The sequence below is a fragment of the Oryx dammah genome, unplaced genomic scaffold (genome assembly GCF_014754425.2).
Source record: "Oryx dammah isolate SB20612 unplaced genomic scaffold, SCBI_Odam_1.1 HiC_scaffold_16, whole genome shotgun sequence".
Classification (NCBI taxonomy): Eukaryota; Metazoa; Chordata; class Mammalia; order Artiodactyla; family Bovidae; genus Oryx; species Oryx dammah.
The window spans coordinates 60,684,618-60,698,097 of record NW_024070200.1 but is presented as its reverse complement, the minus strand read 5'-3'; the positions used below and the strand labels follow the sequence as shown (position 1 = coordinate 60,698,097).

Sequence of the window (13,480 nt, the reverse complement as noted above, 5' to 3'; positions counted from 1 at the left end):
ATTTTGGGGAGGTTTATGTTAATACATTATTCTCAGTTGTTTTTGAGAAAAGATGTTATTATACAAATAGGATTCTAAACACTCAGTCTTGCTTGTTGAAAGTAATGTTTTTCTGGAGCAGGTGTTGGCAGCTGTGGCCCAGAGGCCAAATTCTGCCTGTTGCCTATTTTTGTAAGTAAAACTTTATTGGAACGGAGCCTCTGCTCGTTCAAATTGTCCACGGGTGATTTTGCACTGCAACTGCAAGGGTGAGTGGTTGCCCCCAGAGCCTAAAGTATTTTCTACTTGGTCCTTATAGAAAAAGTTTGCCAGTGTCTGTTCTAGAGAATACAAATTTAAATGTTTCATACTTTAAGGAAAATGATTTTATCCCGATTGACGTTAGTAATGCTCCTTGATGGGGAGAATTCGGGAACGTCTAGATCATTTACTGGTATTATGATGATGATCAGCTGCTCCAAGTGCCCAGGGAGTCTGGCTCTAACTTTGTGAAGTGGGCTCATGACAGACATGCAAAAAATGTCATGACAAAATATTGTCATGAAAAAAATAGTGTGAATGATTAGCAAAAGTTAACACTATTTTTACTGCTTCTGTTTAGAGTTTCCCTGGTTTAGGAGTATCCCAAATATCTATATAATTTGCACCTGATCTCTTGGACTAGCAGCTGTGACTGCTTGGCCTGAACTGGATTTTTTAGAGCAACACCTTAACTTTCCTGCTGTCCAGGCCTGTAGTAGCAAGACGGCTGGGCAGTGGGAAAGCCCTGTGGCATTTGTCTTACCACTTGTCTTTTATATCTTCTTCCTTCCTGACCAGTCTCTTTTTGAAGCAGATACAGTTTCTTCTACTTCTTCCTGGCTGTCCGCTGCTATAACTTCCCTGAGTGCATCGTCTGTGAAATCTGTCTTGGGTCTCCCAAAGTGAAAGTGAAAGTGAATGTCACTCAGTCGTGTCTGACTTTTTGTGATGCCATGGACGGTATAGTCCATGGAATTCTCCAGGCCAGAGTACTGGAATGGGTAGCCTTTCCCTTCTCCAGGGGATCTTCCCAACTCAGGGATCGAACCCAGGTCTCCTGCTTTGCAGGCGGATTCTTTACCAGCTGAACCACAAGGGAAGCCCAAGACTTACTCCTTTCTTCTGGAGTGACAGTCTTCCTCCTTGTCTTTGATCTGCTGTGGCTCGTGTTCAGGGGTTAGCCCGCTGGTGCCCCTCCTTTACTCTCTGGTGGGCTTCGTCTTGTCCTCACTGAGGGTCCTCCTTTAGGTCCTCCCAAGCTGTTGATGGGAAAGCCCTCTCACTCTGGTGGTGTGTTTGGACCCTGGGATGGTAGTTTCACCCTGAATACCTTCTCGGTCATGTGTATCTCCCCCAGCACAGCCTTGGGAGTGAGAAGAGAAACCAGCTCCTCATGGTGATCTAGAGCAGCAGTCCCCAACCTTTTGGCATTAAGTTTTGTGAAGATGGTTTTTCCGTGGACCAGGGTTGGGGGTGATGGTTTTGGGATGATTCAAGCACATTACATTTATTTTGTATTTTATTTCTATTATTATTACATCAGCTCCACCTCAGATCACCGGACATTAGATTCCAGAGTTTGAGGACCCCTGATCTAGAGTAACGTTGTTTACCCTCTTGGGTTTGGTTTGTTAATATTGGTTTAAACTTTTTTGTCTTATGTTCATGAATAGCTGTTATTTGTTTAATTATCCGATCTCTGTCTGCTTTTTGTTTTTTTCTCTGAGAAGTTGACTCTGTACTCATAGACTGAGTTGGAGAATACTCTCCTCTCCTTTTCAGTGCTCTGGAAGGCTTTCCTGGAAAAGTTGGCAGAACTCTCTAAAGTCACCTGACCTGGTGTGTTCAGTGTGGGAGGGCTACTGAGTTCAGATTTCCATGGTCATAGGATAGCTTAGCTTTTCTGTTTTGCCATGAGTCAGTTTTTGTGGGTTGTATTATCTTAGGTGGCTTCCCAGCCCAGGTGGTGCTAGTGGTAAAGAACCCACCTGCCCAGGCAGGAGACTAAGAGACAAGGGTTCGATCCCTGGGTTGGGAAGATCCCCTGGAGGAGGGCATGGCAACCCACTCCACTATTCTTGCCTGGGGAATCCCATGGACAGAGGAGTCCATAGAATCACACAGAGTCAGACCTTACTGAAGTGACTTAGCGTGCCTGTGTGCACGCACGCACACACACACACACGCACACACACACACACACAATCTTAGAAATTTGTCCTTTTCATCTGTTTTCAAATCTATCAGTCTGCAGTTATTTATCATATTCTTCTACCTTTTAAATTTCTGCCACATTTGTAATGATGTCTCTACTTTAATTCCTAATGTGCTTTATGAATTGTGTCCTCTTCCCTGCTTTAGCAACACTTGAATTCTTTAAAAAATGTTTTCTTTTTAATTCACTTCTATCCTTTTGTCTCCTTCCCTGTAATTTCTTTGCTGTGGCATGAAGACTCCCTGTGAGCTGACAGGAGGCTGCTGGGCAGTTGTTACTGATGAAAAAGGAGCCAAGTCCCATGTTTTTAACCTTTCTTGGCCCTGTCAGTTGCCTTGTCTATAAAGTGGGTAGAGTGGGTGAGGTCATAGCTGAGGTTCCTACCAACTGTTCTGTGCTGTGTGGCAAGGTTTCCTGACTATGAGTGGAATCCATCCATGTGCAACCAGCTTACTGCCTCAGCCAGTACACAGTCAGGCTGTAATATTCTCACTAGAGTTAATTAATATTCTTATTTAAAGGCAAATTTGTTGGCTTTGGGAATGGTGATGGTTTTATTTGACCAGCATGAAGGCGTGATGAGCCTTCATGTTGGAGGGCTGGTGGAGTGTCCCCCTGCACTGCCTCAGATTTTTATTTTGAAATAGTTTTAGTTTTACAAAAGAGTTGCAAAGGTAAGGTAGACCATTATACCCTTCAGTCACCTTGACCTAATGTTAGCTTCTTTTATAACCATGACAGAATGGTCAGAACTGAGAAACTAACATTGGCTAATTTTTTCCAGCAGTGTTCTTCTCTTGTAGGATCTGACCTAGGATTCTTTGCTGCCTTTAATCTTCAGGTCATTTGGGACCATTTCTTGGTTTTCCTTGTCTTTCATGACCTGGACACTTGAGGAGTGCTGGTCTCTATAACGAGAGTTATGGAATGTGCATTAATGTAGGTTTATATGATATTTTCTTATGACTCACCAGGGTTTATGGATTTGGGGCACAGTGAAGTGCCCTTTTCCTCAAGTGCTCACATCACATGTTGGGGTGCAGGATGTCAACGTTACTACTGATGATATTCACCCTGGTCACTCAAGGGGGTGTCTGTCCCTTTTCTATACTATGAATTTATTATTTTTTCCTTTCCTTAATTGTATCTTTCTAATACAGTTTATTATATCTTTTCATGTCAATTTTATTAAAGTATAATTTTACATCCCATAAGAATTGCCAATGTTAAGTGTACCATTCAAAGATTTTTTCAAAGCAAATATAGGGAGTTGCATAACCATCACCACAGTCCCAATTTTGGATGTTTCCATCAACCCTCAAAGTTGCCTGTTGGCGTCAATCTCTTTCCATCTCAGCTCTGGGGAGCCACTGTTCTGCTCTCTGTCTCCGTCAATTTGCCTTTCCTGGATGTTTCATATAAATGGAAAGATACAGTATGTGGTCTTCTGCATCTGGCTTCTTTCACTGAGCTTGGTGTTTTTGAGGTTCATCTGCTGCTGCTGCTGCTGCTAAGTCGCTTCAGTCGTGTCCGACTCTGTGCAACCCCATAGATGGCAGCCCACCAGGCTCCCCCGTCCCTGGGGCTCTTCAGGCAAGAACACTGGAGTGGGTTGCCATTTCCTTCTCCAGTGCATGAAAGTGAAAAGTGAAAGTGGAGTCGCTCAGTCGTGTTTGACTCTTCGCGACTCCATGGACTGCAGCCTACCAAGCTTCTCTGCCCATGGGATTTTCCAGGCAAGACTACTGGAGTGGGGTGCCATTGTCTTCTCCGGAGGTTCATCTAAATTGTAGCAAATATTAGTATTTCATTCCTTTTTATTGCTGAGTAATGTTTCCTGGTATGACTATACCACATTTTGTTTATGCATTTACCACTATAGTTTCTAGCTTTGGCTGTTACGAATAATGCTGGTATAAATATTCATATACCCATCTTCGTAAGGACATGGATTTGTTTCTCTTAAGTGGGATTCTAGGAGTACAATCAGTGGGTCATTTGGTTAGCATATGTTTTAATTTTTTAAGAAACTGGCAAATTACTTGACAAAGTTGCTATATCATTATTTATCCTCCCAGCAACATATGAGGCTTCTAATTTCTCCATGTCTTGTCAACACTTGCTTGTCCTTTTTAACAAAATTATTAATTTTAATTAAAGTATAATTTACAATATTTGTGATGGTTTTTGTCATAAATCAATATGAATTGGTCACAGGTATACATGTGTCCCCCCATCCTGAACCCCCTCCCACCTCCCTCCCCACTCCATCCTTCCAAGTTGTCCCAGAGCACAGCTTTGGGTGCCCTGCTTCATGCATCAGACTCGCACAGGTCGTCTGTTCTATATATGGTAATGTTGCAACGCTTTTCTCTCAGATCATCCTATCCTCTCTCCCACTGAGCCCAAAAGTCTGTTCTTTACGTCTGCGTCTCCTTTGTTGACCTGCATGTAGGATCATTGATACCATCTTTCTGGATTCCGTATATATGCGTTAATAAATGATTTTTGTCTTTCTCTTTCTGACTTACTTCACTCTGTATAATAGGTTCTAGGTTCGCCCATCTCATTAGAACTGACTCAAGTACATTAATTATAGCCATTTAGTAGGTCAAAAGTGGCATTTCATTGTGGTTTTAATTTACATTTTTAAGTGACTAATATATTGAATATCTATTCATTGGTTATTAATAATTTGTATGTCTTCTTTGAAGAGATGTCTGTTCAGATCATCTGTCCAATTTTAATTGGGTGTTTATTTCCTTTTTATTGAATCCTAAGATTTCTTTATATAATCTGAATATGTCATTTATCAGGAATGTGATTTGCAAACATTTTCTTACAGTCAGTGGCTTGCCTTTTTATTTTCTTAGTGGTGTCTTTTGAAGCACAAAAGTTAATTTTAATGAAGTCAGATTTGCCAGTTGGTTGTGTTCATTAATATCAAAACTAAGAACTCTTTGCCTAACCCAAGGTTATGAAGATTTTCTTCTAAAAGCTTTATAGCTCCAATTCTTACATTATGTCTAGATACATCTTGAATTAATTTTTTATATGATGTGAAGTAAGGATCCAGTTTCATTAAAAAATACCTTACACATTAAAAAATTAGCATACTTTACATTTTCGAACAGTCTTTAGGTTTATAGGAAAATTGAGCAGAAAGTCCCGAGCGCTCCCATCCCCTTCCACACACACTGAGTATCCTCTCTTATTAACATAGTGCCTTGTGCGGCACATTTGTTATATTTCATAAGCCAATATTGATGCATATATTAGTCCACTAGGGCTGCTGTAACAAAGCACCCGCATTGGGTGGCTTAAGCAATTAATTTCCACATGATTCTGGAAGCTGGAAGTACAAGGTCGTGGTGTAGGCAGATTAGTTCCCTCCGAGGCCTGTGTTTTGTCTTGTGATGGCATCTGCTCACCGTGTCATCTCCTGGCTTTTCTCTGCATGTGCTCATTCTTTGGAACCCCGCTCGTGTCCAAATTTCCTCTTCTTAGGAGGACACCAGCTGGCTTAGATTAGAGCCCATCTAAAGACCTCATTTTGAGTTCATCACCTCTTAAAGGCCCTTTCTTCAAATACAGTTGTATTCTGATGTACTGGGGGTTGGGGAGACACAAGTCAATCCATAAAGGATCCATCATGATTAACTAAAGTCCATAGTTTACATTAGGGTTCATTCTTCATGTTATACATTCTGTAGGTTTTGACAGCTGTAGGAAGGCGTGTGGCATCATACAGAGTAGCTTCACTGCCCTAAAAATCCCATGTTCCACCTATTCATCCCATGCCCCTCCACCCCTTGACAATCACTAGTACTTTTATTGCCTTCATAGTTTCACGTTTTCCAAAATATCATATAATTGTGTTAATAATTATATGGCCTGGGTCAGGAAGAGCCCCTGGAGACCAGGGATAGGGTACCCACTCCAGGATTCGGGGGCTTCCCTGGTGGCTTAGATGGTAAAGAATCCACCTGCAATGCAGGAGACCTGGGTTGGGAGGACCCCCTGGAGGAGGGCATGGCAGCCTGCTCCATTATTCTTGACTGAAGAATCCCCATAGTCAGAGGAGCCTGGCGGGCTACAGTCCATGGGGTCACAGAGAGTCGGACACGACTGAGCGACTAAGCACGCAGCCCATTCTTTGCCAATTGGCTTCTTGCACTGAATAAGATTCTCCGTGTCTTTTCATGGCGTGAAAGTGCATTTCTTATCAGCACTGAATAATATTCCATCATCTGGATGCACCATGGTTTATTTACCCACTCTCCCACTGAAGCATATCTTGGTCACTTCCAAGTTTATTTTTTATTTATTTGTCTGTGCTGGGCCTTAGTTGCAGCATGTGGGATCTAGTTCCCTGATCAGGGATCGAAGCTAAACCCCCTGCATTGGGAGCACAGAGTCTTAGCCACTGGACACTGGGGAAGTCCCACTTCCAAGTTTTAGTAGTTATGAATATGCTACTGCTGCTAAGTTGCTTCAGTCGTGTCCGACTCTATGCGACCCCATAGACGGCAGCCCACAGGCTCCCCCATCCCTGGGATTCTCCAGGCAACACTGGAGTGGGTTGCCATTTCCTTATCCAATGCATGAAAGCGAAAAGTGAAAGGGAAGTCGCTCAGTCATGCCCGACTCTTAGCAACCCCATGGACTGCAGCCCACCAGGCTCCTCTGTCTTTGATGCTGTAGGCACAAGTTATGAATATAGGTGCTGTAAATATCTGTGTGCAGGTTTTTGTGTAGACCTAAGTTTTTAACTCCTTCAGGCACATATAAATGAGCACAATTGCTGGGTCCTGTAGTGAGAGTGGGTTTAGTTTTATAAGAAGCCACCAGCCTGTCATCAGAGTGGCTGTACCATTTGCATTCCCAACAGTGAAGGAGGGGTCCATTTGTTCCACATCCTCACCGCATTTGGTGGGGTCAGTTTTCTGGATTTTGGCTGTTCTAAGTATGTAGTCGCATCTCACTGGTTTTATTTTTTATTTTTATTTATTTTTTATTTACTTTACAATTCTGTATTGATTTTGCCATACATTGACATGAATCCACCACGGGTGTACATGCGTTCCCAAACATGAACCCCCCTCCCACCCCCCTTCCCACAATATCTCTCTGGGTCATCCCCGCGTACCAGCCCCAAGCGTGCCATATCCTGCATTGGACATAGACTGGCAATTCGATTCTTACATGATATTATACATGTTTCAATGCCATTCTCCCAAATCATCTCACCCTCTCCCTCTCCCACTGAGTCCAAAAGCCCGCTATACACCTCTGTGTCTTTTTTGCTGTCCTGCATACAGGGTCATCATTGCCATCTTTCTAAATTCCATATATATGTGTTAGTATACTGTATTGGTGTTTTTCTCTCTGGCTTACTTCACTCTGTATAATCGGCTCCAGTTTCATCCATCTCATCAGAACTGATTCAAATGTATTCTTTTTAATGGCTGAGTAATACTCCATTGTGTATATGTACCACTGCTTTCTTATCCATTCATCTGCTGATGGACATCTAGGTTGTTTCCATGTCCTGGCTATTATAAACAGTGCTGCAATGAACATTGGGGTACATGTGTCTCTTTCAATTCTAGTTTCCTCCGTGTGTATGCCCAGCAGTGGGATTGCTGGGTCATAAGGCAGTTCTATTTGCAATTTTTTAAGGAATCTCCACACTGTTCTCCATAGTGGCTGTACTAGTTTGCATTCCCACCAACAGTGTAGGAGGGTTCCCTTCTCTCCACACCCTCTCCAGCATTTATTGCTTGCAGATTTTTGGATTGCAGACATTCTGACTGGTGTGAAGTGGTACCTCATTGTGGTTTTGATTTGCATTTCTCTAATAATGAGTGATGTTGAGCATCTTTTCATGTGTTTGTTAGCCATCCATATGTCTTCTTTGGAGAAATGTCTATTTAGATCTTTGGCCCATTTTTTGATTGGGTCGTTTATTTTTCTGGAATTGAGCTGCAGGAGTTGCTTGTATATTTTTGAGATGAGTTGTTTGTCAGTTGTTTCATTTGCTGTTATTTTCTCCCATTCAGAAGGCTGTCTTTTCACTTTGCTTATATTTTCCTTTGTTGTGCAGAAGCTTTTAATTTTAATTAGGTCCCATTTGTTTATTTTTGCTTTTATTTCCAGAATTCTGGGAGGTGGATCATAGAGGATCCTGCTGTGGTTTATGTCGGAGAGTGTTTTGCCTATGTTCTCCTCTAGGAGTTTTATAGTTTCTGGTCTTACATTTAGATCTTTAATCCATTTTGAGTTTATCTTTGTGTGCAGTGTTAGAAAGTGATCTAGTTTCATTCTTTTACAAGTGGTTGACCAGTTTTCCCAGCACCACTTGTTAAAGAGATTGTCTTTACTCCATTGTATATTCTTGCCTCCTTTGTCAAAGATAAGGTGTCCATATGTGTGTGGATTTATCTCTGGGCTTTCTATTTTGTTCCATTGATCTATATTTCTGTCTTTGTGCCAATACCATACTGTCTTGATGACTGTGGCTTTGTAGTAGAGCCTGAAGTCAGGCAAGTTGATTCCTCCAGTTCCATTCTTCTTTCTCAAGATTGCTTTGGCTATTCGAGGTTTTTTGTATTTCCATACAAATCTTGAAATTATTTGTTCTAGTTCTGTGAAAAATATCGCTGGAAGCTTGATAGGGATTGCATTGAATTTGTAAATTGCTTTGGGTAGTATACTCATTTTCACTATATTGATTCTTCCGATCCATGAGCATGGTATATTTCTCCATCTATTAGTGTCCTCTTTGATTTCTTTCATCAGTGTTTTATAGTTTTCTATATATAGGTCTTTAGTTTCTTTAGGTAGATATATTCCTAAGTATTTTATTCTTTTTGTTGCAATGGTGAATGGAATTGTTTCCTTAATTTCTTTTTCTACTTTCTCATTATTAGTGTATAGGAATGCAAGGGATTTCTGTGTGTTGATTTTATATCCTGCAACTTTACTATATTCATTAATTATCTCTAGTAATTTTCTGGTAGAGTCTTTAGGGTTTTCTATGTAGAAGATCATGTCATCTGCAAACAGTGAGAGTTTTACTTCTTCTTTTCCAATTTGGATTCCTTTTATTTCTTTTTCTGCTCTGATTGCTGTGGCTAAAACTTCCAGAACTATGTTGAATAGTAGTGGTGAAAGTGGGCACCCTTGTCTTGTTCCTGACTTTAGGGGAAATGCTTTCAATTTTTTACCATTGAGGATAATGTTTGCTGTGGGTTTGTCATATATAGCTTTTATTATGTTGAGGTATGTTCCTTCTATTCCTGCTTTCTGGAGAGTTTTTATCATAAATGGATGTTGAATTTTGTCAAAGGCCTTTTTTGCATCTATTGAGATAATCATATGGCTTTTATTTTTCAATTTGTTAATGGGGTGAATTACATTGATTGATTTGTGGATATTGAAGAATCCTTGCATCCCTGGGATAAAGCCCACTTGGTCATGGTGTACGATCTTTTTAATGTGTTGTTGGATTCTGATTGCTAGAATTTTGTTGAGGATTTTTGCATCTATGTTCATCAGATCTCACTGGTTTTAAACTTGCGTTTTCCTGATGACATATGATGTGGAACATCTTCTTATATGCTTACTTGCCATCTGCATAACGTCTTTGGTGAAATGTCTATGAAGGTCTTTGGCTCACTTTTTAATCAAGTTCTTGGTTTTTTTATTCTTGAGTTTTATGAGTTCTTTGTATATTTTGTATAATAGTTCTTTATCAGATATGTATTTTGAAGATATTTGCCCCCCCCCAATTTGTAGTGTCTCATTCTCTTGACAGTATCCTTCACAGAGTAGAAAATTTTGATTTTAATGAAATTGAGTTATCAATTGTTTTTCATGAATCATTCCTTTGATGCTGTAGGCACAAGTTTATTGCTAAACCCAAGGTCATCTAGATTTTCTCATATGTTATCTTCTAGGAGAACTACAGTTCTGCATTGTACATTTGTGTCTGTGATCCATTTTCAGCTACATTTTGTGAAGGGTTTCAGGTTGATTCATGGTTTTGCGTGTGACGTCCAACTGTTTCAGCATTGTTTGTTGAAAAGGACTGTTCTTCCACTATTGACTTTGCTTTCCTCCTTTGTCTGAGAGCAGTTGACCATTTGTGTGGATCTAATTCTGGGCTTTGTTGTGTCCCAGCTTTATATATTCATTTTTTAATTAATTAGTATTTGGCTTATGGATGTCTAGTCATACTACCACTATTTGTTGAAAAGACCATCTTTTCCCCACATTGAGTTACCTTGGTATTTGATAGAAATTCAAAGCATAAGCGTTTACTTCTGGACCCGCCCTTCTGCTCTACTCATCTGTAGCTTACACTTGGCCCGTTATCACACTGTCTGAATACCTTGATTTTATAAGAAGCTTTGAAATTGGGTAGTGTAAAGCCTCCAGCTTCACTTTTTTCCTTCCTCCCCACCCCAAACTGTTTTGTTTATCCTAGAGACCCATTTCATGTGAATTTTACTATCAGCTTGTCGATTTCCACAAAAAAAAGCCTGCTGGGATTTTGCTAGAACTAAACTTACAGATCTACTTGGGAAGAATTGCCAACTTAACAGTACTGAGTCATCCAGTCCTTGAACATGGAATTTCTCTTCATTTATTTAGATCTTCTTTAATTTCTCTCAACAATGTTTTGTCGTCTTCAGTAATTTAAGGCTCATGCGTCGTTAAATATATTGAGTATTTACTTCTCTTTTAATGCTGTTGTGAGTGGAATTGTATCTTTATGTAATTTTAAGCATTCTTAGCTTTGGAGGACTTTGCTGTTTGGGAAACATTGTTTTCATCATCTATAAAAGTTGGAAGTTATATAATTCCAACCAAGTTGGTGCTGTCATTTCAGGTACATTAAGGGTAAAGTATACTTTATAATTACCATCTCAAGTGACTTGGGGGTTGCTTGTTGGTCATAGATTATTTATTCATTCATTTGGGGCACAAAACCAGCTATTTATTTAGCTCCCATTTCGGTTGGTGCTTTTCTGCGCTAAGCTGGGTTGGCCTGTGTGTCCACAGTTGCCTGATCACCTGTTTCTTAGGACTAGCCAGATGTTGGCTGGCACCATGAGGGTGCCTGGGCCATGTTTCTTGCATGGTGGCAGGCTAGCCCAGGTTTGTTCTCATGTGAGTGGTAGAGATCTGAGAGAATGGAGAGGCCCTGGACCCTAACAGGCCCGGGCTCAGAGCTGGTGTGCTCTTGCCAGCTTCATTCTGTTGCTCAGAGTGAGCCAGATTGAAGGGGAGAGGAGATAAACCCCATCTCTTGATGGGAGGAGCTTCAGAATCACATGCAGAGGTATGTGGGTGTAGAAAGAGGAATAACTGTGGCCATTTTTGCACACAATTCATGACTATAGTGTGTACTTCTGTAATTCAGCCTGCCTAATTAGACTCTTTGTTTGTTTGTTTCTTTGGGAAATTACTTACCTTTGAATTTTTTGCAGGCACAAATACCACCTCTTCCAATATGTGCGACTTAGTAGTAGTAGTAGGTGACATATTTCTTTTCTTAGATTCCAGGGCATTCAGAGCACAAGCAACCGTGTAGTTGGGAAGTGAGAAGAGTGATGTATGTGGCTGACTGCAAGGGCATATTGCTGTTGCAGAAACAGCAACTATACCGGTATTAGTTCTGGTTGCAGTCAAGTTAAATCAGTGTGGAAAAGTGGGAGAGGGGCCAGCTGTAGCCCGTCTTGCTCTGCAATAGCAGTGTCACTCATGTTCCATGGAAAACAGGACTTGGTTTGTTTGTGGTAAATGTGCTTTGCCATAATTGGTCAAGGTGAACTCTGAACAAGTCCGTACCCTGGAACAAGTCCTAGACCATTTCCCTGGGTTCAGGGGGAACTCTGACATTGCCCGGATGTTCCTCCTTGGCTTTGGGGGTCTCTGAACTGTGTTCAGTGAGGGAGGGGCGTGAGGAGTCTGTGTGCATCGTGGCTTCACCCTGCCTCGTCCCCTGAGTTCGCTGTGATTTCAGGCCGAGTGGCCTTGCTTGCAGCAGTTGAGAGCGTCTGGGCTGCCAGTCAGCTGAGGAGTGGGTGGTTTTAAGTGATCTGCTGTCTCGTCTTCGGGCGTTTAGTTTGTGAGGCTGGCGCTGCTTCCAGGGGTACCAGGGACCTGGCCAAGTGGGGTCCCGCCGGGTCCCAGCAGGCTGGTCCGGCCGGGGGTCCACACGTGTGTCTCGCCTTCCCACAGGCAGCCTGTGCGGCGACGGCACGGGCACCTGCTACCTCCTGCCAGTCTTCGACACCGTGTTTGTCCGGAGGCGCCACCGACGGCGGGGCCTGGGGCTAGCCATGCTGCGGGACTTCTGCCAGACGTTCCGAGAGGACGAGGCCCTGGGCGTCAGCTGGCCCATCTCGCCCGCTATGTACCAAGGTGACGGCTGCGTCGGGGAGGGGCATCTGGGGAGCGGGACGCATAACTCCCGTGTGTTACGGGGCGGGAGGTCCCTCAGAGGCCCTAGCACCATGACAGACCTGTGGGTTTTCTCTTCCTTCTGAGAAACCTCCCGTTGCTTCAGCACTGAGACCACAAGCTTGATCACAAGGGGCAAACCTTGTCCAGCCCCTGAGAAAGAGCTGGATTTTGAAAATAATAAAAACCAAACCAACCTAGCATCAGAGAGAAGCAGAATGCAGGAAACTTGCACTCCGTTGACGGCTGCTGTCCGTCCTCAGAGGGCTTTTGTTCTCTCCCAAGAAGATGGTAATCATCACTCTGCCCTTCCAGCCAGGAGCCCCAGGGGGACCAGGAGCTGAGGGAAGCGTGTTCCAAGCCCTCCCCGGGTTCCCCTGGGGAGGAGCAGGCTTCAGAGGACAGGGGCCGCACTGCAAAGACCCTCCCATGGCCTGTATCTCCACCTGGCAGGGAAGGAAACTCTGAAGGTGCTGACTGCGAATCACACTTGGGGTCTCAGTTGCTTCTGCATCACCCTTGCTCTGCCTGGGCTCGGGGGTGAGCAGGTAGCGTGTGGACAGAGCGGCAGCTGGAGGCTCAAGGCCGGCTGCTTCACACCTCCTTGACCGCCTTTTATCCTGTACAGTCCTGCCTTGGAATGGCCCAGAGGGCCTGCTGCCCAGGGCCCGATGCTTTAGCGCCCTGTCGAGGCTGAACCTCTGTCCATGGAATGAGGAATCTGTGGGCCCAAGAGGATGTTCTCAGCCGGGTCCAGGCTACTCCTAAAGC

The 13,480-nt window shown here is 42.9% G+C and overlaps 1 protein-coding gene across 1 annotated transcript in view; it reads left to right on the top strand.

Moving 5' to 3' along the window:
- Positions 1-13,480, top strand: part of LOC120875374 (protein FAM169B-like) — an 85,298-nt gene that overhangs the window by 71,278 nt on the left and 540 nt on the right. The window contains exon 6 of the mRNA XM_040257134.1: positions 12,488-12,670. Coding sequence (XP_040113068.1) covers positions 12,488-12,670 — 183 coding nt within the window. The remainder of the gene's footprint in view (positions 1-12,487; positions 12,671-13,480) is intronic.